This window comes from Hippocampus zosterae, chromosome 1 (genome assembly GCF_025434085.1).
Source record: "Hippocampus zosterae strain Florida chromosome 1, ASM2543408v3, whole genome shotgun sequence".
Lineage (NCBI taxonomy): Eukaryota > Metazoa > Chordata > Actinopteri > Syngnathiformes > Syngnathidae > Hippocampus > Hippocampus zosterae.
The window spans coordinates 20,025,348-20,050,739 of NC_067451.1; the positions used below are offsets into that span (position 1 = coordinate 20,025,348).

General features: G+C 44.3%; 2 protein-coding genes and 1 long non-coding RNA gene across 5 annotated transcripts; all 3 read right to left on the reverse strand.

Annotated features, from left to right (window-relative positions):
- Nucleotides 1-2,074: 2,074 nt before the first annotated feature.
- LOC127603828 (nuclear factor 7, brain-like) lies at nucleotides 2,075-8,883 on the reverse strand. Its single transcript, XM_052070460.1, has 6 exons — nucleotides 8,128-8,883; nucleotides 5,910-6,005; nucleotides 4,256-4,489; nucleotides 4,117-4,139; nucleotides 3,878-3,993; nucleotides 2,075-3,791 (listed from the first exon to the last, which is right to left on the reverse strand). Exons 1-6 carry the CDS (start codon nucleotides 8,677-8,679, stop codon nucleotides 3,223-3,225), a joined length of 1,590 nt encoding a protein of 529 aa, XP_051926420.1. The 5' UTR covers nucleotides 8,680-8,883; the 3' UTR covers nucleotides 2,075-3,222.
- Nucleotides 8,884-12,125: 3,242 nt separating this feature from the next.
- Nucleotides 12,126-14,654, reverse strand: LOC127604009 (uncharacterized). Its single transcript, XR_007963186.1, has 2 exons — nucleotides 14,182-14,654; nucleotides 12,126-13,759 (listed from the first exon to the last, which is right to left on the reverse strand). It is a non-coding gene; the product is annotated as an uncharacterized LOC127604009 (long non-coding RNA).
- A 31-nt stretch (nucleotides 14,655-14,685) lies between these two features.
- Nucleotides 14,686-24,617, reverse strand: si:dkeyp-121d2.7 (zinc finger protein Gfi-1). Of its 3 annotated transcripts, XM_052070445.1 has the most exons (6): nucleotides 24,273-24,617; nucleotides 22,072-22,390; nucleotides 20,727-20,995; nucleotides 19,366-19,477; nucleotides 17,499-18,443; nucleotides 14,686-16,334 (listed from the first exon to the last, which is right to left on the reverse strand). In XM_052070445.1, exons 2-6 carry the CDS (start codon nucleotides 22,361-22,363, stop codon nucleotides 16,276-16,278), a joined length of 1,677 nt encoding a protein of 558 aa, XP_051926405.1. In that variant the 5' UTR covers nucleotides 22,364-22,390; nucleotides 24,273-24,617; the 3' UTR covers nucleotides 14,686-16,275. The 3 variants fall into 3 exon arrangements, with proteins under 3 accessions (XP_051926405.1, XP_051926395.1, XP_051926385.1); XM_052070435.1 differs by lacking the exon at nucleotides 14,686-16,334 and having other exon boundaries at nucleotides 16,911-18,443; nucleotides 20,727-20,992; nucleotides 24,273-24,615; XM_052070425.1 differs by lacking the exon at nucleotides 14,686-16,334 and having other exon boundaries at nucleotides 16,912-18,443; nucleotides 24,273-24,615.
- Nucleotides 24,618-25,392: the final 775 nt, after the last annotated feature.

Here is a 25,392-nt window from a genome sequence, read left to right on the forward strand (position 1 = left end):
GAGTAGCATGCATTTTCAGTCACTGGGAAGCACGCTATATTGATGAATGTACAATCAACCAGCAGTGCGTATTATGTGATATTTCCGCAAATCTTGAAAGATTTAATCTAATGAGCATCTAAAGCATGTGTGGTTTGCTTTTTCTTTGGCTTTGTTGTTGACAGGTTGGGTTTGTGATGCGATCGCAGAGTTGTACCATTGGAGAAAGTATATTTGTGCTGAACTTTAAAGGTTCCACTATACTGGGATTGAAAAACGGTCATTATGGTCTGAAAGTGAACATGTGAGAAAATATGGTTTTAGCCTGTCTTTTAAAATCATCTGTTGGTGTTTGATGGGGTTGAGGTCAGGGCTTTCAAGTTCTTCCACACCAAACTCATCCATGAAAGTCTTTATGGACCTTGGTTGGCACACTGCAACCATTAAGGACCCGATCTGCAAGCCCTATCATGCCGCCTGTAATTGATCAGCAAGGTCTTGTGTTACTGTCTTAACTGGACTGCAGTGATATCAAATTAGAGTTCAGGATACTTTGACTAACCTTGCAGGCTAATAAAAGGAGACTACAGCCAGCCATGAATAATAGACACGTTCTTCTCATTGTTTACTTGTTTGTATCACAGGTGACAGATTATCCAATTGGCTCTACTAGCACGAAAGTTATTTAACAAGCTGACGGGAAAAGAAGCTCTTTGTACATGATGTGCCAAATAAAGTGACATCTAATTAACTTGGTCATAAAATATTCACAACTGTAGGATGACAGAGTACCTAAATGGTAGGTTCACCCCAACAATGGATTTTGGTACAACTCTGTCTCTTTCGTGTCATTAACACACACACACACACACACGCACACGTACACGTACACGTACACTTCCACGCACACGCGCGCCCGCGCGAAGAAAAATAAAATATTGCCTGCTTATTAAAGAAGATCAAATCACTGAAAGGAGTGAAACGTTTGTTCTGGTCGCTCTCTAGCGGCAATATATAGAGCAGCACGAATTCACAATGGATCGCTCGTGGCAAAAAGCAAAACATGGAAAGCCGTTTGAGCTTTGTTCAATATCAAGCTTAAAATACATTAACTAGTCCGCTCTTTGACCTCATTAGTAAGACCGTTTACTGCACTGGTAGAAACATGTCTGTATTCAGTGCGAAGTAACAGCTTGCTGTTGGTTGGCAGAAGTAGCCTATCTACTTTGGCACATTGTTCCAGCGAGTCTGGCTTGTATTTCGTTTCTGTGGCAAGGGCCGCTGGGAAAGATGACTGTGCCATGTGATTCTTTGGCCCACCAGGGATTTCTTTCGGCGTGCTTGACTTTCGGCTGCAGACGTGCTGGGCTACGCCCGACGCGCCGGCCAGGTGGTGGGCGTGACCAAACAATGATAAACTGCTTCAGCATTGTTGATATTTTTTGACAAATAGATTCATTACATGCACAATAGGAAGAGGCGTCATGCATTTTCAACGGCTGGCAGACCACACGCCAGCAATATCGTCCAGTCTCGTCAACGAAAACTCACCTACAACTCGTCATATTTTAGTCATCCAAGAGCCACGTTTAGCTCGTCATCGTCATGGGAAAAAGGGCGTTAACAAATCATTTCGTCAACGTTGACGAAAACACGTTACTAACAGGTTTTCACTCTGCTCATTTCTGCACACTAACAGGACTAGAATATGACGAAAAAATGCAGTAGTTGATGTGCACACAACTATAACTAGCTAGTGGTGAACCAATCCGTGTCAACTAGGAGAATTTCACATTTACTATAGTACTGGTAGCAGTGTTGTCAGTTTGTCCATTGTCACATCATGTCCTACTAGGTAATATGACAGTTGTGCACTGAGTGAGGACTACTAAACTAGCCCATGGACCTCCATCTGGACATCAAGGATTTCAAAGTCGTCCTTCAACAGCTTTCTGAGCATTTAATGCGATACACAATTACTAATTTGTTCTACTAGTGTGCCAAATTGTCATAAAAAAACTGATGTATGACGCTTAAGCTTGATATCATAAATTCTCAAACTGCAATTCACAACTTGTAAAAATGACACAAACCAGGGAGTTAAAAGCTTTAGTTGCAATTAAGTATTTGAATAACAATGTGGAACATATAGTGTATTCATATATTGCACCAAAGTGAGTCCTAAAATTAAAAGGCTGTTCTAACACCCTTATTTTATGTGCTCCTTTTAATGTTTTAGAGGTGTATTCAGTATTCTATTCTTACCTCCAACAGCAAACCCTATGACGGAAATAGTCAATCTCCAAATCAAAGCGAAAAAAAAAAAAAGAATTGGCTGGCCTCTATAGTTTTGGTCACTTTCAATGGGGATCATTTGGATGAATTTCTGAGAAGTCTAATCATGCATGAGTATGAAAATGGCCAACTTCCCTTGCAATTTTGAACATGGGTCCTTGGGAGATTTTTTTTTGCGTCCTCTTATGATAAACATCTCCACCCAATTTCACATCAGTCAGTCAAACTGGCGTCAAAGATTGATTCACCCCCCCCCCCCCCCCCCCCCACTGTCAAGAAAGCCCTGCTTTGTGTGTTCGGAACGGAACTCTTCATAGACATTTTCATGGGGCTAAAAAGTTTTTTTTGGGCATGGTGAGGCCCCCCCAATGGCAATAATAAGAAAAAATGGTGATTGCAAGAGGGCTTTTGCACCACCCAGTGCTCAGGCCTTAAATTATCCAAACCGCTTGCGGTATCCTCACAAGGGTCACCTTGGTACTTTGTTGTACAGTTTGTTTGCTTTTCATCTTTTTAATACAATTTTTTTTTAGCTTTGCACATTACAGTGAACCCATGCTATTCGTTGGGGCTAGGAGCTGAGGCATATCAGCAAAAATCTGCAAGTAACTGATGCCCCACCCAAAAGATTTAGAATATACTTTACTGCCCAGAGATGCCAAAAGATGGTGGCAAAGGACTGTTGTTGTCTAAATAGTGCTCTTCAACTCACATTATCACAGAGATGCCACCAAATGGCAGGAAAACAATACTGTTACTCATTTTTCATGCAGTTCTTCAGTGAACAAGATAGTACTGTATAGGTTAAAACAAATTGACCAAATAGACCAATTTGCAAATGCCAAAAGGCAAATATGTGGGATTTCACTGCGTTATCCTTTTCTTAACAGGATTACATTGACACCGAAAACCTGTTTCAACATCTTGCAGCCAAATGTGCAGACTCATCTATCCCCAGTGTGGCGAGACAATGGTTAGCGGCTCCCAGTTGTAGCCGTTAATAATAGGCCAGGGATTAAAGTATGGGTATACTGGCTCGTCGAATTTGGCATCGTAGAAGGTAAACAGGTGGCTCATGTCTCCTGCGTCATAAAAGGCCACTTCACCGCGGTCGTAGTCCAGATAGATGCCCACCTGCCTTGGGGGCTTGGATGGATATAACAAGCTATCCTGCTCCGTGTCCGTGCATGCTTCGTACTCGCTGGTGCCATCTCCGTTGTCCCTCAGCACCAGGGTCCAGAAACCGTCCTCTGGGCAGAGGTTGATCTCATCCTTCCTGTTGACGGAAGCTCGGGCCACACCGAGACCCCATGCCGTCTTGGAGCCCACCTCCACCTCCCAGTAGTGTCTACCAGAGGAAAAGGCCTCTGAGCCAAGGACGATGTTGTAGCGAGTGAAGCGTTCTGGGTTGTTGGGCAGGTTGGGCTGAATTTTACCCACTCGGACACTGGTGCGACATAAGGAGACCCACAGGCAGGGGTAGGCCGTGTGCGGGTCCAATGACACTGCGGTCACAGCTACAAATATGAGGGAAATACATTCACACTTGCATCAAAATACTTGGATGGGCTCTGTGTGTGTGTGTGTCTGTGTGCATTTGTACCAGGCTGAAAAACTGCACTCATTTTCCTCCAGGTTCTGTACTGCAAAGGTCCCACAAAGTCTCCTGACTGTAGATCCACACTCACCTCTGGGGGGCGCTCAAACATGCTCTCAGCCCTGGAAAGGCAGAAAGAATGACTCGGTATTCCAATGGCTGATGAAAGTCGGATTAAAAATGTTATAGCATGTCATCAATCATAAAACACAAACATGACACTTCATTACAGCGATTGTACTCACCCGCCAATAAAATCTTTAATCCCCTAAAATAAAAGAAAACCAAAAGAGGTAGGTTACATCACTTCCTTTGTACTCGGATGATGCATCAAATCCACTCACGTCAATATTCTGACATCGCTAAACATTTCCGCTGTCTCACCTTGAGTTGTTCAGGGTTTTCTTCCTCCATTAGTTTGAGGCGGAGCTGGTTGGCGGTGCTTTCCAGCTGACTGATTTGCTGCGTGGCCTCTGTGAGTGCCCCCTCCAGCTCGGCGAGTTTCTCCTCCTTTTGCTTCTGCAGTTTCTGCTTGATGCGATCCTCCTCCTCCTGAAGGAACTCTCTCAAGTGGCCAAACTCTTCACTGATCATCTCCTCCAGATCCCCTGCTCGCTCCTGAGCGGAAAGAGGTCACACATCCAAAACTTAATCACAAAAAAAGCCACCCTTGTCAGGATAAAGTGGTTCAGGTAGTGGATGGAAGACAGTTACTCAAGTAAAAGAAAAAGAAAAACAGTCTACAGAGTTAATTCTTGGATGATTACCGCGCCGAAGTCTCGCGAGACTTCATGATGGCGTTCAGGGCAGCAGTTTAAACTCCAAAGTTTTCTGCAATTTAAGTGGCACATCCAAAGTATTGGGAATTGTTCGCCCTTATGTCATATGACTTTAGAGCAGCATTTCCCAACGTTTTGTGAGCCAAGGCATGTAGTTTACATGAGAAGAATCTCACAGCACACCAATAAACAACAATGTCACAAAAGGTATTTATTCTGGAAACGTGATAATCTTGTCTCAATTTCCTCTCAAACTGACCTACTTTGTGAAATCTGGACCAGTTTAGTTGAATACAAAGCTGGTTCTTGCAAGAACTCACAACTTATTCAGTAGAATGAATGGCAACAGGTTTATTGTACTGCCATCTAATGCAAGGGCATTTAATTGTTCAGCCCAAAGGCCATTGACATTGATACATGAACAATGATAAATTGTTTGAGGAAATCATTTGAGACCAATCAAGTGAAATTGGATAATCGGGAATAGCATTGAATCACTAGTTTGAACGTTCCTCTTGATTTCCCAATGCGGTATATCGCAGTGCTTTCATACACAAAATGCTGCAGTTGCGAGATGTCCTGTATTGGAAACACATGACACCAAATCAGTAAAAAAAAAAAAAAAACTGCAAAAAGAAACACACAGACAGGAAGAGGAGAAGTTGGCAAACTTCCCCTTTGTGTTGTTTACTCACATCCTTTCGCATACAGAAATAGAAGTGAAAATGTGAGAATGTCCATTAAAGATGGGTCAAACAGCAGGGGGGCAATTAGGTTGAAGCTATTATAATTCTTCTGAAATGTTGGAGCTTTGAACAAAGATAGTGCATGTCGACTTATCTGATACTTTTCTGTCAACATGTTACGTGTGCTCCTATCTCTGTTTAACACATGCACACACACATACCACATCTCTATTTTCAACGACGGAGGAAAAAGCAGCCCAGACTAACTAAAGTCAGTGTGGCATATGCAATTCTAAATCGGTCCTTTTGGCTTCTGTGTGTATGAGTGCGAGAAAGACAAACATGACTTGACATGTTTTTGTATCACCTCCAATGTGTGAAATGTGAACTTCCATTTGCATTTTGCAAGGGCGTTCTTGTTCCAAATATTACAGCGTTTTGTAATGGCAAGGTTTTTAATGTTGTGCAATGAAGAGTGAGCTGTTCATTCGCGTCTATAATTAATAGAGGTGGATATGGCTTACTTTTATGAAAGGTGGACAAGGATGGATGTCATTGTCCAAAAACTCATACCTTAATGAGAAGGATTTTTTCATTTGTGTGTTTTTGGAAAAGTGAGGCATCCTCCGACTGCTGCTGAACTCTCTCCACAGCCTGAGACAGTTTATCCTGTAGGGAAGAAGAACCACATTTAAAATACTGCAGAAGGAAACTGGATTAAAGGATGAGCTCCTCCAGCCCCTATACCTTTTTCTCACTGAACAACACTCATCCTGAATGGCACTCATGTGACACATGTCTGACCCAGAAACTCAAACAAAACAACCATTTCAGCTCCAGTTAAAAAAAAATAAATCTATCAGAGTGGTCCAATAGGAGGAGTTACTAAACCTCACACTGGCCTGCTGAATTCCTGTAAGACACTCAAGTGGCTGGAGCCCGCTAACTGGCTCATCTGCTTTTGGAAAAGGATTCAAACCATTCCACGGTTTATGAAAGTCCTGTTTGTCAAGGCCAAAAGAGGCATGTGAATGTATTTACAAAGTAGGGCAGGTTTTCAATCAGTGAAGAATATGGCACACCCACTCTTTTTATTTCTTAATTTTTTCCTAATTTCTAAGTAGTATTTGTTCAGTATTTTATACATTTTTTTCTCCAGAGAACGGGACTATACAATGCCACTAAATGAAAAACGTTTGTATATTCTGTATGCATGTATGTGTATAGATACTGTACATGTATGTACAGTACATACTGCAGAGATAAGAGTGTAAGCAATGCATAAATCAGTGTTGTCACACTTATTTTTGTCGCGGGTCACTTTGGGGTTATGTCTTCCCTCAGAGGGCCGTTACAGCAGTGAAAATAAATAAATGTTTATATATTATTACTTGTACGTGACAAATTGATGGATAACAAGTTCTGAAATCAGTCAAATCAACTACAATAGTTATATTAATTATTGTTTGAGTGAGTGTAAACGGGAACAAAATTTTGGCAAAATCTCAACGTTATTTATTACACATGACAATTTGACATTTCGTGACAGATTTGAGCAAGGACCAAGGAAGTTGACACAAATGATTTGCTTTCGCGGGCCACATAAAATGATGTGGTGGGCCGGATCTGGCCCCTGAGCCTCGAGTTTGCCACAGATGGCCATCGATCATCACTGTTTGAAGCCTTCTATGTCCAAATATGGTCAATTTCACATTTTTTTTACAAAACAGTACGATTGGTTTGTCCCCATGTTGTCTGTTATTTTTATGCACTAAGAGCCAATTTAAACTGTTGGAAATACCTTTTCTGCCTCCACCAGCCAATCACAGCGTTATTGAAAAATAGGTTGGCGTCTCTGCGATGAATACTGTGCGGCAAGTGATGAGGGCCATATTACAAGCCATTTGAACCGTTCCATAAAATTTCCATGGGAGCCACAAACCTAATTTAAAATGAAGAGACATATTCTTTTCCTTTTTCTTGTAAATTCTATAGCAGAAAATTGTTGAACCGGGTCAAAGAGATATGTCAGCACATCCGCCATATTGTATGTGGCTCTAATATTAGCCATAAATATGGCAAATACGGTAAAATTTAGCGAGAATGACACTGTCCAATCAAAAGCAATAATTTGGTATTAATCCACTGAGTTCTTGCTTGATGACACACCTCCAAGGAGCAAGGGGGGGGGAGGCATCTTCACAACTTGCTTTACTTTGCCTCAGTGCGAGGCTGCTTGGTGCGCTGGTACGCCCAGACAGGCGCAACATGGTCCCAAACACAGCAAACTATACTATAACACAAAAATTAAGGCTGTTTTTAAACTGAGAGCGCAGGCGACACTTGACCAAAGTCGGGCCGAAATTGTCTGGTGTTCCCCAAACGTTTTTCATAAATTATGTACAGCAATGATTCTCAGTTTGGTACAAGTAGTGGCACGTGGCCTCTCTCTTGTGGCATGTGAGGGAATCACTGAATTCAATCCATGCATGCATTATCCGAACTGCTTCTCCTCAAGGGTCGCAGGCATGCTGGAGTTTATACCAGCTGACTTCACTCACAATCTCACCTATGGACAATTAAGGTCATTCAATTAACTGCTGTATATGCATAATACAATATATTTATGTACATTAGATTGAAGTTTGGAGGTATGTTTAGGACCTGTTTAAAATGTTTTTGATCCAGTACAGGACTTTTTTTTTAACTTTTAATGCACAGCACTTTTTTTTCAAATGCAGTACTTTTTGAAGTTACAGTGTCTTACCGTAATATTTATACAAATAGATACCTTGTAATTCTCGAAGGCTTCGTTAATGGGGATGACGTTGTGCGTCTTGTGGTCCCGAGACATGCCACAGACCAGACAAATAGGCAGCTGGTCGTCTTCGCAGTAAAGTTTGAGTTTCTCCTCGTGTTCCTCGCACATGTCAATTCCGAACAGGCGCGGCCAGTGTCCGACGGACGAGGCTACGCTGCTCATGCTGGACCCGGGCTCCCGTTCCTCCAACTCGTCCGGCGGGCCTTCCGGTTCCCACCCGGGCGGCGTCGGCGCCCCTGCTCCTCCCGCTGCAGTGGCGGCGGCAGGGTCCATGGCCTGAGCTCGACGCACGCTGTCCACCACGTTACACAAGAGCGAGTTGGGCCGCAGTTTCCGCGCGCAAGTTTTGCGGCACTTGGGGCAAGTGGTCTGCTCGTCCGCTTTGGCCTCCCAGCACTGAACGATGCAAACCTGGCAGAAGTGGTGTCCGCACTCGAGGATGACAGGATCGCGGAAGATCTCCAGACACACCGGACAGGTGAGTTCCGACTGGAGTTCTTCAAATGCGCCAGGCTCCGCCATTGTATTCCTGTGTGCACATATTCCTCATTCGGGGACAAGTACCGACTCGACTTGTCCCTCTCGCTTAACACAACAGTGAGTCTGACTGCTCCACTTGACTACGCAAGAGGTGACACGGGCACGAGAGGCAGAAAAGGCGTGGCCAGAGCTCTCGAGTGTTTTTCCCCCTCCCTAAAACGACACAGTCGGGAAGACGCGCAGTAACAGGCTGAGCGACTGGTCGAGTTGTTGCAAAATCCCTCACAAGCAACCATGAGCGGAAAATAATTACTGTAGTACAACTTGTTAGGTAGTGTGCGCGCTTTTTTCAAATATCAGTTTCCACTCTCAATTGGTATTGTATATCATGTAAATAATACAATAGGACATTAAATGCACAACCGTGCAACCCAAGTTGTGTTAAATAACAGAATACTATGATTTGCAAATCATATTCAACCTATATGTAATTGAATACACTACACACAAAATACGTAATGGTCAAACTGATCAACTGTTGTTTTTAGCAAATAAGGATAGACTTAGAATGTTATGGCTGCAACACGATCTGAAAAAAGAGATGGGACATGTGGCAAAAAGTACAGGAGAAGGATGCTCACCAAACAGCCGTTGGAACGGTACACAGGTGAACAGTGTAACTGGCAACAAGTGGGTGCAATGATTGGATATGAAAAGGAGCTTCCCTGAATCGCTCAGTCACTCACAAGCTAAAACGGGGTGAGGGTGACCTCCTTGTGAACAACTGCGTGAGAAAATAGTCGGTGCAGTTGAAGGACAACGTTCCTCAATGTACAACTGCAAGGAATACAGGGATTTCGTCATCTATCCATAATGTAATCAGAAGGTTCACAGAATCTGAAGAAATCCCTGCACGTAAGCAGCAAAACCAATACTGAATGCCCGTGAACTTTGAACTCTCAGGTTGAATGCATCAAATGGATAAAGGATATCACTACATAATCTCAGGAACACTTCAGAAAATCAATATCAGTAAATACAGTTTGGCACCATCCATAAATCCAATTTAAAAGCCTCAAATAAAAGGCAAAAGCAATCTAAATCAACAATATCCAGAAACACCTCCGGCTCCTGTGGGCACTGTGGTGAGATTGAAAATGATTATTCTCACAATCTCCACTAAGAGGTGCTAGCAGACTTAATTTACCACTGCTTGTTTTATGCCAGCGAGTTCGATTGACTGAAATTTGAATGCTTGGGCCTTCCTGCAGTTGTTGCTCGTTTAATCTGTTCATAAAAAACAGTTATTGAACTTCCACGAATTCATGAGAAGCACAAGACAATCTATGTTGCTCTGATGCAAAGTAGAAAAGTGTGCTGTGGTCTAATGAGTCCCTTGTTCAATTAACCTGTGATCTTGGCTTTGTTAGGAGTGATTTTTCCTCACAGAGCTCTCAAGAAACGGTCAGGCTAACAATCTTCACCTTGGGAGTGGGTACACACATGCATACTATTACTTAACATCTGAAACTTTTATGTAAATGTAAAAGGAAGCACGAGGAAAAAAATGCTGCGTGCTCACTGCTCTCATAGGGGCATATTATAGGGGCGATCTTATTGGACATGAAGTGGGACAAGAGGCCAACTCAGTTTTTCAAACTTTTATTCAAAGTTTTGTAGTTTTTCCACTTTTGCAGGTTGAAAACGTCAAAGAAATGAATGGACAAATGAAATGTGTTTTCGTCTAAATCAGCGGTGTCCAAAGTCGGTCCTCAAGGGCCACTGTCCTGCCTGTTTTCCAGCTCTCCCAGGAGACACACGCCTGAATCAAATAATCAGGAACGTTCCAATGCTGCTTCAGAGCTGGGTGATGAGCTGATCATCTGAATCAGGTGTGTTGCAGCCAAGAGAGATGGAAAACAGGCAGCATGGTGACCCTGCAGGCCTGGAGCCGGACATGCCTGGTCTAAATGAAATGTCTCACCTCAAGAAGAAATGTCACATTGTGGCAGACACTCGGAGCATGCTTCTCACCCAGCAGGCATACAGTAAGTAGGGGGCGTGTTTAGGTAAATGTCCGGCACAAATTTGTAATAGTTTTAAATCCACTTGTTGGCAGTCGTGGAATAAAGACGTGTCTAAAGTGTCTACATTGTATATTAAAATCATGATTAAAGTATTTTTCTCAATTTTATTTTCGCATCTTAAATTCTTCAATCGTTAACATAGCTCATAAATTAAACAGCTCAATATCATGATCCTGATAGACAGGGAGCAAGTTAAACTAGCCAGTTAAAGGGCTTCCTTCTGTAGTTATAAGTTTTTTCCATCTCCCTACCCAGCGTTTTCCTTTCTGAATTTTGATTGTAATTTCCCCATTGCGGGACAAATAAAGGATATCTTAATCTTAATAAGCAAGGCTAAGCCAAGTAAATAAATCATGAACCAGTTCCTCCCTTTTTCGTTAACTTAAATATAGACATCCGGGTATGCTGAGCTGCTGTTTGGTGCATATGCACAAACAACAGTCAGGACCCGTCCACCCACCCGAAGGCGGAGGGAGGCAACCCTCTCGTCTACCGGTGTGAACCCCAATGTACAGGCACTGAGCCGGGGGGCAATGAGTATGCCCACACCTGCTCTGCGCCTCTCACCGTGAGCAACTCCAGAGTGGAAGAGAGTCCAACCCCTCTCGAGAGAACTGGTACCAGAACCCAGGCTGTGTGTGGAGGCAAGTCCGACTATATCCAGTCGGAAATTCTCTGCCTCACACACCAGCTCGGGCTCCTTCCCTGCCAGAGAGGTGACATTCCATGTCCCAAGAGCTAGCTTCTGCAGCCGAGGATCGGACCGCCAGGGTCCCCGCCTTTGGCTGCCGCCCAGCTCACATTGCACCCGACCCCTTTGGCCCCTCTCATGGGTGGTGAGCCCATGGGAAGTGGGACCCACGTTCCCTCTTCGGGCTGTGCCCGGCCGGGCCCCATGGGTGTAGGCCCGGCCACCAGGCGCCTGCCAACAAGCCCCACCTCCAGGCCTGGCTCCAAAGGGGGGCCCCGGTGACCCGCGTCCGGGCAAGGGAAACCTAGATCCATTTATTTCAATCATCATTGGGGTCTTTGAGCCGTGCTTTGTCTGGCCCCTCACCTAGAACCTGTTTGCCATGGGTGACCCTGCCAGGGGCATAAAGCCCCAGACAACTTAGCTTCTAGGATCATTGGGACACACAAACCACTCCATCACGGTAAGGTGGCGACTCACGGAGGGGAGCAGAACAATAAGTACCATTTATCTTCGAGGCATAAAGAACTGAACAGAGTGACTTCACAACCAATTGGTGATGCTGCTAAAATGACAGATGATTATTTCATCCAAGGAAGCATAAACAGTCACTTCGAAGCCAGTAAGTGGCAGAATAAACAAACTGTGCTGCAAGGCAACACTTAATTACAAAACCAAGAGGAATCTGGAGTAATACGTGCCCAACTGAGTCAGTGAAAATGTCTTTTAATACGTTTTATATGTTGGGTCACATTATTGTAAAGCATTCTCATTATTCTTCACCAACCGCAACACAATAGACATAAAAAATGTCAAGTGCAATTAAACGTTTACCCAAATTTCTTCCTGGAAGTCCTGCCGTACTTTGCAGAGAGCAGCAAAGATTAACTGGATTTGTGAATGCAAACACTGTTTTTCTTATTTCTTCTTTCTACCTACAATCTTGCTGCTGTAAGGTTCCCCAGTGTGGGACAAGTAAAGGATATCTTAATTAGTCTCTTTGGAAAGTTATATACTCTTCTGGAAAAATCCAATATGATTGCGAAATCAATAGCTTTGCAGTCCATAACTCTAACAAACACTCATTCATTTGTTAGGGTGCTGTGGGAAAAAAAAATCTCAAACAGCATGAAACGCTTGAAAGAAAAATTCCAGTGAAGAAAAAGCAGTCATCAAATGTGACTTCACGTCAGACGTATGATGACGCCACATTCTACTCGTGTCACATTCGACTCATGTGGTACATCACGGTCACTCTGTCCTTTTACTTTGTCTGTGATTTCCCAAATGGCTGCCCCACGTACTTGAAACGATACAGAAATCCCCAAATCTAGTGAGTGAAGTTGGGGGTGCGGGGGACTGTCAGAAAGAGAGGATTTCCCCACAAATGACAGAAATGGAAACGGGCAGTGCTCTAGCATGTTTTTTTTGGAAAATGTCTGGTTCCCACCATAAGGGAAGTTTTGATGACTGAATGTAATACGGAGAGTCACAGAGAGGAAACAAGACGGGACAAAGAAAAGCCTCTCATGAATGTGACAGTTGCACCATGCAACCTCAGCAAAACCGAAGATGCGTAACTTGACACTCAGCCCTCCACCAAAGTTGCCCAATTCTGGCCTCGAGATGTGTGTAATTACCGATTGGTCAATCAACAGATTGTTTCTACTGTCAATGATATGGAATTGTGTCATGGTTCAAGGGGCAATTCAATGTTTTTTACTTTAAGTAGCACAATTTGGATATGCGTCATGTCAGCGGAAGTAGAAACAAACTCATGGCTCCGATATCTTTAGCTAGGGATCAGATCATATCTTCTGAATGTAGATAAAAATACATTCAGATTGTAAAATACACTGGATTGTTAAGCAAATCGAGCGCACCGTAAAAATGAGCACATTTTGAACTCTTAACAAAAAAATATATACAAATTGCAGAGTTAAAAGTATCTTTCAAATGATTCAAAAAGCTGAACTTCAAGCAAACAAAAATAGCGTGAGCCATCCATTCTTTTGGCTTTGGGGGGTGCAGCGGAACCTTGACCTAAATGTAAAAATACAGTGGAAAAATAAGAGAACAATTTCACTGAACAATGAAATAAATATTTGCAAATTAACTGCCCGATTATTTCTTTCACCTGGTTAATGGGGCTTTTGCTCCTGAACGTCTGTGCACAGCATCTGCAAATCAGGGCTGTAGGAACTCGCCTTCATCTTTATGCAGGGCCGACTCAAAACTGCCGCCTGTGATGCGTGAGCGGTGTTTGTTTTTAACATTGCTCAATGTGGAAAATCGCTGCTCGCGTGGATGTGTGCATCCAAAGAGTTGTCCATCTTTGGCATACCTGGGGATGAAAGTCTCAATAAATGTACAGCATTTTCCCAGGCTGTCGGAGAATGTGACGCATGTTTTGAGTGACGACAAAATAATAATGAGGAAACCTTTATTCGTCTCACGATTGAGAAATTCCAGATTTACGGCAGCAAAGTTATGAAAGGAAGAAAGTAGAAGAACAAAAAGTATAGGAGCTGCTGTAAAGGCAGACACTCTCACAGCATCATCTTCAAGTCATAATAACAAAACAAAATACAATACAACACAACACATAAGACACACAGTCATTCAAACTTGTTTGAAGCAGTTATAGATGAAAGAGGAGAGGATCATTAATAATATGACGTATTATTAATGTTATTTTAATATTTTGAGATCGCAATAATCTTACACTTTACTACTCCGATTAAACAAACCAACAAAGACACCTACTGGTAATCGGCTTCTCGTCACACTGCTGTGATCTTTGTGAAAGGAGACTTTTAATCGCTCCTCTTTCACCTATTATCATCTGTGGATATAGAATGGAGAATTTTTAAAAAAATATTGGTTTATGCTTATATACGCAATTGTTCATGTTTTATCTCGTGTTCTGTAAAGTGCTTTGTTCCAACTGCTGCTGTTGTGAAAGTGACAGAACAATGGTGTTTTGTTTTTGATTTAGCAGCCTCAATGTGTTAGAAGTAATTTAGTGGGTGACTTTTGTAATACACCTTGCCAAATTCCTCTGAGATGAGTGAGCCAGTAAGAATATTCTATAGTTCCCAGAAGACACAGACTGCGGGTCAAGAGGGGAAGTTTGCAAACCAGTTGGGTTCCTGCTGTCTGCATATAAGGGAAAACCTGATGGCCCTCAAGTGTCTCTCCTGCAGACATTGTGCAGAATGTCTCATTCACACAGCATGTGCTCCTCCATTGGAGCGCTCATTTTACTCTTTACCTGTTTCGACTGTCTGGTCCTCGGAGAGCTGAACAAGGACTTCTCCAAATGCCACAATTTCTTCTATAAGGGAACACCACCAAAGGGTGTGAATGCAACGGGATACCAGCCCATATGCCAGCGCTTTGAAAACCAGTACCGCTTTGCCAGCATGTACCACCGTCAGCATCGCACGCCTTTGTACTCGGCGTATATCATCAGCTCTGCAGATGGTAAACGTCCCAATTCCACCTGGATGTATGAGCCACAGGTAAGAAAAATAATACCAAACACTGTCCGTTGAATGCTACACAATGTGTTTAGAATAAAGGCATATTCTAGTCATGAATACAACAAATGCCTGACAAGTGCCTTTGTTTGTGTACTAGTAGAAATACATCACAGTTTTACAGCTACAGTAGGAAGATACTCGCGATACTTCTCTGACAGCTTCAGTTTAAAGCGAGCACAGCTTAATTTCCCATATAGCGCCTGTGTTGGATCTCATCATTGTACAGTGAGCCCCCACGGATTCACGTTTCGGCGTTTGCCAGTTCGGCTATTGACAGAATGTTTTGCAGCCCACCCTCCCTTATTCGCTGAAAGAATTTGTGCTCATTTCAGTGCAATAGAAGTGTTATTTTGGTGCCAACCTGTAGCATCTTGGTGCCAATAACTTGGATGAAGTGAACTGAGAACCTTCACGTGGACAAAAGTAGTCATTTGCCACCATATCGGGGTCTGTTGGGACCAAGGAATTATGGCAAGGTGATTTGATGGCCTTCATTTAGACAAACGTAGTACTGTACTTTGCTGCCATCTTGGTGCATATTTGTGCCGAGAAACTATGTTCAAGTTAGATAAGGAGTTTCCTTTTGACAGAAATAATGCCATGCCACTATCTTGAGGCATATATCTGAGAAGAAATTATGTTGAAGTGAATTGATGCGCTTAATTTAGAGGAAAGAAGTAGCTTGCCGCATTCTTGTGGCATCTTGGTGCCCAGGAAGTGTGAGTATGAGTTTAGGCACTTCATTTAGAATAAAGTAGTGCTTTGACACCATTTTAAGGCATCTATAGGCAATTAGAAACCTTTTAATGGTGCATCAATTACATGTAGAATTTCTCTCTTTGCAGCAGGGTTTTACGAAACATTATTATTATTAGATTGCATAACTTAGATCTCTTTTTTTAGGCGGGGGGGGGGGGGGGGTTATACTGTCGTTATATAGATTTTTCTAGTCTAGATTTTATTCTAGAAGTCCTAACAATTTAGTATGCACCATGCACTGACAATAAAGGCTACTTTTGTACCAAACGTAGAGTATGTAATAGAATCTGTGAGTTTTTGTCCTGATTGAGTGTTTGATAGCAGATTATTTTTCAGTTCTTTTCCCCCATACAACTAAAATAAAGTGCACTATTATCGGTTTTTCAGTTGGCCTTCTCCCGCGCCAGCCCTGAAATGAAACCGTTCAAGACTCCAGTGGATCAGAACGTGTTAGAAAGTCAAGCAGTGCTTCAGGATTACACAAATTCTAACTACACCAGGGGCCATCTCAATCCCAGCATGCACCAGAAGACCAGAGAAGACCGTGTGGCCACATTCACCCTGACCAATGTTGTCCCTCAGCGGGCGGGCTCCAACTCAGGCCCCTGGAATTCCCTGGAAAAAGAAACGCAGAAGAAGATGAAGGCCTTCTGTGAGGGTCCGATGTACGTGATCACAGGTGCAATGCCGTATGCAAATGGAGCTCGCTGGATCAATAACAGGGTGTCTGTCCCCGAGTACATGTGGTCTGCCTACTGCTGCCCGTCGTATAAGGCCAAGCTACCTCAGGATGTGCGTCCACTGTTTCCAACATTTGCCGCTGTAGGGAGAAATGACCGCAACAGTGGCGAGGAGATTGTGCCAGTGAACCACAAAGTGAGAAAGTCATTGCGGGGCTACGATGTGAGGAAGATGCCTCTGGACACCCTTGAGGACATCCTGGCTCAAAGGTTGGCCATGCCCATCAGTTTGTTTGCGGGCCAGTGTCAGTAGGCATCCATACTGAAAATGACCAAGTCTGTGGTCACGGTCTTTAATCAATAATTTAATCAACGTAATTATGTTCAAGATTGCTTCTTCCAATATTTTATGAATGGAACTGATGACTGAAAGATACAATTGTTCATTTATATTGATTTGAGAATAAACCTAAACTGCAAAGGACCAAGTGCTCACTTTTTTGTCATTCATTTTCAATGGCAACTCCAAGCGAGGCGCCCCCTGGTGTCAATTCTTTACATGTTGAACGAACTAATATTGTGTACACGAGGACTGATGCTGGTGGTTCACTTGCCTACGTGGAAACGCGGGGAGTGTCGGTTCAGTACCCAGTTGTTTATATTTGCCCTGTGATTGACAGACGACCAGTCCGAGGTGTAATCCAGCAGTGAAAAAATTAACTTGAGAAGTGTGTTCCGATGGACTGAAATGTTTATTTCTTAATACAGCCATTCCTCTAATGGGGTGTGGGGCCACTGTGTTTAGTGTCAAAACAAACAGATTTTTTTTCTTTTTCAATGAATACAGGATTTATACAAAGATGAATAGCTTCAGTTTACTATCTAGCTTATAGCCGCCGAGGTTCCTTGAAGTCTCAGCAGCTGAAGAACTGCAAATTACCGAGGGGGGGGACGTCATCCAACAAAATGCCACCACATTCAGTTAAAAAGCTGTTCCTTCCGCAGAACTTTTTTTTTTAAAAACATTGGTGGCTTTTCAGCTGCTCCACATCGCGGAAGTTCACCCCGCAGGCAGAGCACTGCGTTGAGGCCTTCTCACCGTTGTGAATCAGCTGGTGTCTCTTTAGGTACTCCACTCGACTGAAGCGCTTCCCGCACGCCTCGCACCCGTAAGGACGTTCACCCGTGTGGATGCGCTGGTGGCGCTCCAGGTTCCCCAGGCGGCTGAAACTGCGCCCGCACAACGGACACTGGTGCGGCCTCTCGCCCGTGTGCACCAAATGATGGCGCTCTAGCGAACGCGAGTGTGTGAAGCGCTTGCCGCAAATCTCGCAACAATGTGGCCTCTCGGCGGCGCAGGCACACTCGTGGTTCTTGAGTGCCCAAGCGTGGCTGAATGTATTTCCACAATGGGCACATGGGAAAATGTTTTCCTCGCCGCCACTGTTCTGTAAATGGGCGCCACCTAGCGGGCAGGGGTGCTCCTCCAGCTCAGGTTCTGTCGTGAAGCCGCCTCCACACTGAGGGCAGAAGTGGAGCAGGTCGGGAGCGGCTTCCTCCTCCCCTGCGCTCTCGCCGGCGCTTCCCGCGGCCGACGGCTGCAGGTGCTCAGACTCTCCCTGCTCTGCTCCATCCTCTCCACTCAGAGCAGAGTCGCTCTCTCTTGTCTTCTTAAACCTGCCTGAGCCGAACCCCCCACGGTCCTTCGCGTGGCCCTTCACCCGGCCTCTGCCTAACTGGTACTGTGGCTGCAGTGTGGGTGGCTGTGGCTCCCCATCTCCGTCCTGCTCCATGCCATCCAATCCGATGTACTTGGGAGGCAAGCCGAGCTTGCCACCTGACACCACCTCCGCTGCGGGGCCCGCGGGATGGGAAGCCGTCAGAGCGGCCTGCTCGCGGCCTCTCTCGGCCCTCAATGCAGACTCCAAGCCCCTCAGCTCGTCCACTGTCATACCGCCCTCTGATTGCGCCACTGTGCCTACATCCCAGTCATTTTCCTCTTTCTTGGCGGAGGTGAGGCTCAAAGGACTATTTGCCAGGACTCCTGAGAGGGGAGAAATTAGATTCATGTAAAGAGAGACCACTAAGCGTTACACAATACAGTGACCAGCCAAACACTATGACCATTGGTACAATATAATAATACCCAACGTCAGCTGTGAATTGTGCCATTTAGCTCCATAGAAAGTTTGTCAAAAAGTATTAAACAAGACATCTCTGTTGTAAAATAGGCTGTTGACCAAGTGGACATAACCCTGTGGCAAGTCCAGGTCCATCTTGCTCATTTGTTAGGATAGGCGAATGCAAAGGTCACCATGGATTCTCGGGCACGCCACAACTCGGGTGGAAATTCACTTTAAACATCCATCCCTTTTCTAATCCGCTTATCATCACGAGGGACGCAGGCGTGCTAGAGCCGACACCGGATGTCTTCGAGCAGTGGGTGGGGTACACCCTGAACTGGTTGCCAGTCAATCGCAGGGCACACATGGACGAACAACCATTCACGCTCACAATCACACATAGGGACAATTTAGAGTGTTCTGTTAACCTGCCAAGCATGTTTTGGGAATGTAGGAGAAAACCGGAGTACCCGGAGAAAACCCACACAGGCACGGAGATAACATGCAAACTGCACACAGAAAAGCCGGAGCCGGAATCGAATCTTCCACCACTGCACTGTGAGGCGGACGGCCGGTATGTTTCCGGGCTGGTCCTTGGTATCACGGCCAGCACACTCCCATCCCATCCCATTCCCACCCCCCATCGACAACCATTTTTCGGCACATGACCGCCACACTCATTACCAACTATGTATCGGCGCATGATGACACGTTGATGACAACTTTTCCACGCATGACGCATGAAAATTTTGTCTAGTGCGCCACGTTGGCTCGGGTCATCCGTCCCTGGACTGGACCATGCATTTTATCCTCTGTTAGTCAGTATGCGCCAGGGGTCGTTACCTTCACTTTGGACTCTGGAACTATCATGGAAGTCGTGGTTTGGCCGCTCCATCTTCAGAGCTTCCTTGATCAGCCTGAGAGAAGCCGGTTGATGTCTCTCGTTTTGAGGAAACTGTCAGGCGAAGCGCAGAACATAGTAAGGAAATTTCCCAGCAACATCAAATATAGAAGCATTTAGAGTTTATTCATCTCATTTCTTTAGCACTTGTCATCATTAAGGTCACTGCGTCAGCTTTTGCATGGCAACACAGAGTTCTGCAATACGTGAATGAAATGTACGCGATATCACCAACATCTGGTGCGAAGTATAAAATACTTGTGGGGCAGCGACAACTCATTTCGGCATAGGGCAGAGGTGAGTGAGTGGACATTACATTGCAAGGATAAATTCAAGACACACTCACTAGGTGAAAATCCACAATAAAGGGTGACTATTAAGACATAACGAAGATAGACATCAGTGGCAGTAAGTGGTTGGATTCTAGTTTTCGAATCTAAAAATCAGCGTAAGTGTATAAGATTTCCCCCCCCCCACACACACACACACACACAGTGAAGCCAAAGTGTATAGAACATACTGCACACACTGTAATGTATGTGTGGCAGATGGGGTGGTGTGTGAGGTGGTGAACGAGATGGCGGTTGTGTGTGAGTGTCTGGCTGTGAGCGGTGGCCGGCAGCAGCTCCTGCATGTGTGTGCTCATTGTGTTAATGCGTTGAACTGTTCTCCTAGCATTCAATAAATTGCTGAGAAGTGCGCTGCTGACTTTCGCTCTCTCACAAGTGCAGGTATTACACTAAAAGGGGATCATCTAAAAATGATCACGGTAAACCATAGTTTTCCGCAATATATCAGCGATTGCTGTACAGACCAGGGGATAGATTCCATGTTGTGAAAGATTATGTGATATAAACTGATATTCTGATTATGTGTAAAGATCTGTGCTGTTTTTTGCCATTAGTTTGCAAATTGGCATTTGGAGTTGAGGCCAATCTCGTTTCAGACGCAATTATTGAATTATTCAATAGCGTCACTTGGTGTGCAGCTATCTTCAGGAACAGAAAATGCTAGGAAATGGCTCTATTGTAAGACAGTTGGCGCACCCATGCATATGCTTTGAATGCACATGCATGGCTGCGCCACTGCGCGGGCTTTCTATTTGGGCATAGATGACGCTCAGTGCTCTTGTGCTTGTGAAGTAGAGTTCCCCCATTCCGATTTCAAATCACTGGTCCTCCATTTGTCAACTACACAGCCGCAGCGATCCGACCACAAACAAAACTCTCTTGCTGCATCTTATTCCCTGAGAAGTTGCAAAGCAGTGTTGCTGTTCCACTTTGTTCTCCTCCTCGTCCCTCACCTCCTCTTTGATGCTAGTCATCTCCTCCCCCTCACCGCTGAGGCTGCCCTCCCGTTCCTCATCCTGCGCCATGCCTTCCTCATCCTCGTCACCCCTGGGGAGCTGGACGAGGTACCTCTGCCTGGAATCTTTCCCTCCTTCTTGTGCTGCCATCACCGCTGCTGCTGGGACTGCTCCTCCTTCACCGCCTCCTCCTCTGCCTTCCTCCCACATGCCTCCAGGCCAGCCTCTGCGATAGGCTGCTGCAGGGCCCTTCTTTGACTTGCCTGCTGAGGAGGGGGAAAAAAAATTATGTGAGGATAGGAAAGACAGTGCAATGGGAGGCTGAGGAGGGGGAGTGAGTGGGAGGAAATGATTGGCAAGCCACAAGAGCAATGGCTGAAGGATAAAAAAAGGTGAGAGTGACACTGAAGGAGGCAAATGAGAGCATTGGAGTGGCACAGGTTGGTCGACGAGATGTGGAAACGGAAGGACAAGTAGTACATGAAGAGGAGCGGAATGGGGAGAGAACACTTAATTGCCGAGGCGGAGGAGGAGAGGAAGAGGAGTGTGCAAGACGTGACATGGAAGCGAAGCACACAGGAGGTGCCGGGGGCGGGCAGGAATGAAGGGGAGAGGGGGCATGGTAGCGAAGAAGATAGTGGAGGGAGAGGAGCCACGAGAAGAGGGAAGGAGGAAGAGCTTCAAAGCACAGAGAGAGGAGGGGGAGGTAGAAAACAGATGGAGGAGGAGGCAGAGGAAGAAGGAAGAGGGAGGAGAGTGTGTCAAAGCAGATGAGACTGTATAGAGAAGGGACAGGGAGGAGGTAGAGGGACGGAACAGAAGGAGGAGGGTGGAATAGTATGTCAAAGTGCAGAGGACAGGGAGGAGGGGGCAGAAGATGAAGGAAGAAGAGGAGAGAATGAGGAATAGTGTGCTGAAGCACAGAGGAGAGGACAGAGGTAGGAGGAGGTGGCGGAGGCGGTTAAGAAGAGGAGGTTTCAGATTCAGGGAGGGAGGGAAGATTAGCACAGAGAAGCGAGAAAGAAGGGGGAGGAGAAGATAAAAGTGTCAAGGCACAGAGAGAGAAAATGGGGGGGTAGACGATTGAGGGAGGAGGCAGCGGAAGTAAAGGAGGGAGGACGAGTGTCAACGTACACAGAGCGAAGGGGGACTGTAGCAGGCAGAAGGAGCAAGAGGTGGAGGATGAAGAGAAAGGAGGGAGTGATGAGCTCTTGCCAGATGGTTTGCAAAAAAAAACAAGTGTGTCTTGGTGTAAGCTTTCTTTTGCAGGAACATCCCCGTTTCTGAAATGTAAACTGTAATAATCATACTGCCACAATCAGATGAAACTCCGTCCACTTACGTTCCTTCTCAACTTTCCGTTTGTGCCGTAATCCCTCCTCGGCCATGGATCCCGCGTTGCGGCGGCTGGCGGCCCAGCCGGCGCCGTACATACGCTCCGTCCTCAGCTTGTTCTCGGTGAGCCTCAGGCGCAGTTTGAGAGCGTCGTTCTCCTTGCGGTTGAGGGAAAGCTCCACCAGGTAGTCGGACACCGTCTCCTGGAACAGTTTGGTGATCTCGCATACTGACGCCCGGATGAGGCCGTCCATGACGGCGGTCAAATGTGTCTCAAATGTGGTCACTGACTCCTCCATCGTCACAGGGACAGATCACAACGGAAGCTGCACATGAGAAAACGTGCGTCACCGGGGTAGCATTAATTAAGTCATCTAGAGACAGAGCCATGTGGCCAGTGGCAAAAACACAAAAGTACTTGATGACCCCCATTTATTTATTTATTTGGTGCCAGGATAGCTGAATAATTCATTTGAATTGCAAGTGGGATTGCAATGTAGCAGAATGCAATGTTCCAATTGCAAAGACTACAATTAAAAAATAAATAACACACATCCTACTGTCGATCAGTCGGTAGGTGTGTGTTTGTGTGTGTGTGTGTGTATTTTATTTCATTATTTGTGCAGTCCACATGTTTACATATTATTGTTTCATGGAAAAGTTGAAATGATAAAGAATAAAGTGTGTTTTTGACAAAGTCAGTGATAAAGTGTGAAGAATAGTTTGTATTTAAACATTTATTTAAGTAGGATTTTGAACTTTAGAACTTGTAGGTACAATACATTTTGATTAAATCATGTTTAAAATATTTTACCTAAAGCGCCTCAACCATTAAAACTTCAAAACGTACCTAACTGTTGTATTATTTTTGTTGTTTCATGTTAAATGGTCTGGAAAGCGCTTTGTTACAGCTGCAAACTGTTGTTAAGGAGTTGTGAAAAAAATATGCAGTCGTTTGTAATATTAGCAAATATAAATCTTAAGAATAAAACCACTCTCTCAATTTGATGAACAATTAGGCCTGAACACTTAGGCCCACTATGCATTTGTGTAACGTGCACTGCATGACCCTTGTGAGGATAAAGCGATCGGAAAATGGATGGATTTTGTATGAAGTGCTTGAGAACCACAGGAACAAAAGCACTAATTTCATGTCAGACTCATATTACAACATTAACTTTAAAAATAAATAATCGACAGATTATTTAGTTTCAGTAGAGCATAAAATACTGCTATGACTCTCTAGAACAGGTGTCACCAACATTTTTGAGGGTGAGAGCAACTTCATGTGTACCGATTGTGTGAAGGGCTACCAAATTGATATACGTCTGAAATAACATTCATTCATTCATTCATCTTCCGAGCCGCTTGATCCTCACTAGGGTCGCGGGGGGTGCTGGAGCCTATCCCAGCCGTCTCCGGGCAGTAGGCGGGGGACACCCTGAATCGGTTCTGAAATAACATATTTGTCCAAAATACCTTCAATAATATGAGGATGTGTTATTTTTAATACTTGATGATTTAAATTGTCAGACTTTGATCGTGTTTCGAAATGTCTCACAGTACTGCCAATGTTTGCATTTTTAAATCATAATTTCTACTAGCAAATCACAATGTCCAGGCACTGGCGGGCTACTCAAGTGGTCTTCACGGGCTACCTGGTGCCCGCGGGCACCATGTTGGTGACCACTGCTCTAGAACTTCATTCACAACCCAGTCTAATCTTAGCGAGGTCACCACTTTATCGAATATTCAAGGTTTTGACGCTTATTTTGTGGCATTTTAGCAATATAGAATAAGCGAATTTTCAGCGAATAATGGAATAGTTAAAATAACGTTAAAACATGTATTTGCAAACTATGAGCCGTAGATCTGGATTGCCGTACTGTAAATATTTACATTTAAACACTTTTCTTTCTTTTCACCTTATAATAAAAATACGACACGACGTTACTATGTCACAACAACAAATATAGTTTCAACAAATATTCAACAAAATATTGCTCGTGGGGCGTCATCGGCTGAACCGTTAGTCTGAAATGATAATTTCCGGTACTCAACGACTCAAAAATGTCAAAACGGAGAATTCTAACGTCATGTATTCGAGTGGAAATTGAATAATGCACAAAACAGAGGATCTGCAACCACTGCGTAACGTTACGGAATGGTCCGATTAGCCAGCAGGCTAATTCGCCTTGAAATACTCACTGTGTGTTTGTTTAGATGCCTCTGGTGAATTCGTGAAAATCGCAGATAGGCCGCTTGGGTTCAACGGTTTCCACTCAGGCCAAGTCCAATTTTAAAGCAATTGAAGACGGCGACAAAGGAAAGCGCCATCATACTTCTGCGATTCTTCCCACCACTACGTACTGTTTTTCCCTTCGCCTCTCAAAACGCTGTCGAGTGATGTTTGGGGACACTGCGCGTGCTCAGTATTGTCATCGCCATACAGACGAGAGCAGTCGCGCTAAGAACACACTAAACATTGATTGGGAATCATCATTCTTGTCGAGATGATCTCTAAATTCCTGTTTCGTTCGAAAATAAATACACAACTCAAAGGTATTATGATATCTGAAATTTACACTTGTCAATTTTGTTTGTCTTCAAATTACCGCATTCTCCAGGACGGGACATGACCCTGTAGTGCCCTTGTGGCCGAATTATTTTAAAACACGAAAAAAGCAGTGACGATCGCTCCTCGAAATTTTAATATCTATATGTCATTTTAAGAGCTGAAACGTACGTCTACGTCGCCGCCATATTGGATGTGACGAACCGCAGGAATTACACAAGTCTTAATTCATTTACTGTTTGGGAACGTACCAAACGGTTTAGAGTGAAAGCCAGATTTCATGGAAGTAAAACTTTCAGACTCAACAATTATCCTTGATTGTATTTGGACACACTTTTCAATACAATTTTCTGACTTTGTCGAAAACATTATGAATTCAAAACTTGGAACAAATGACATCAAGATTGGTACAGCCCTCACATTTTTAAACACATTTTGATCCATCTGCAGCTAGCTAGCAAGTGGTGACCTGTTCAGGGTGCACCCCGCCTACTGCCCAAAGACAGCTGGGATAGGCCACAGCAGTCTAGTGATGGGAATTCCGGCTCCTTTTAGAGAGCCGGCTCTTTTGATTGGCTCCCTAAAAAGGGCCAGCTCTTTCGGCTCCCAAATGGCTCCTCGGTTTTTTTGTTGCTTAAATTAATTTAATACCAAAAATAACGTAATATTATGTGTAAAATGAAGTACTAATGCAAAAAATAGACATTATATCAAATATTTATTATTTATATGCCTTTATTTATATTCTTCTGA

Coding starts and splice junctions, on each gene's coding strand:
- LOC127603828 (XM_052070460.1), bottom strand. CDS start 8,679: ATGGCGGAGCCTGGCGCATTTGAAGAACTCCAGTCGGAACTCACCTGT. Junction 4,140..4,255: donor AAAACCCTGAACAACTCAAG/GTGAGACAGCGG, acceptor CTTTTATTTTAG/GGGATTAAAGATTTTATTGG. Junction 3,792..3,877: donor GAGTGCAGTTTTTCAGCCTG/GTACAAATGCAC, acceptor TCATATTTGTAG/CTGTGACCGCAGTGTCATTG.
- si:dkeyp-121d2.7 (XM_052070425.1), bottom strand. CDS start 22,363: ATGGAGGAGTCAGTGACCACATTTGAGACACATTTGACCGCCGTCATG. Junction 20,996..22,071: donor ACGGAAAGTTGAGAAGGAAC/GTAAGTGGACGG, acceptor CCCCCTCCTCAG/CAGGCAAGTCAAAGAAGGGC. Junction 19,478..20,726: donor TGACTAGCATCAAAGAGGAG/GTGAGGGACGAG, acceptor TTCGCCTGACAG/TTTCCTCAAAACGAGAGACA.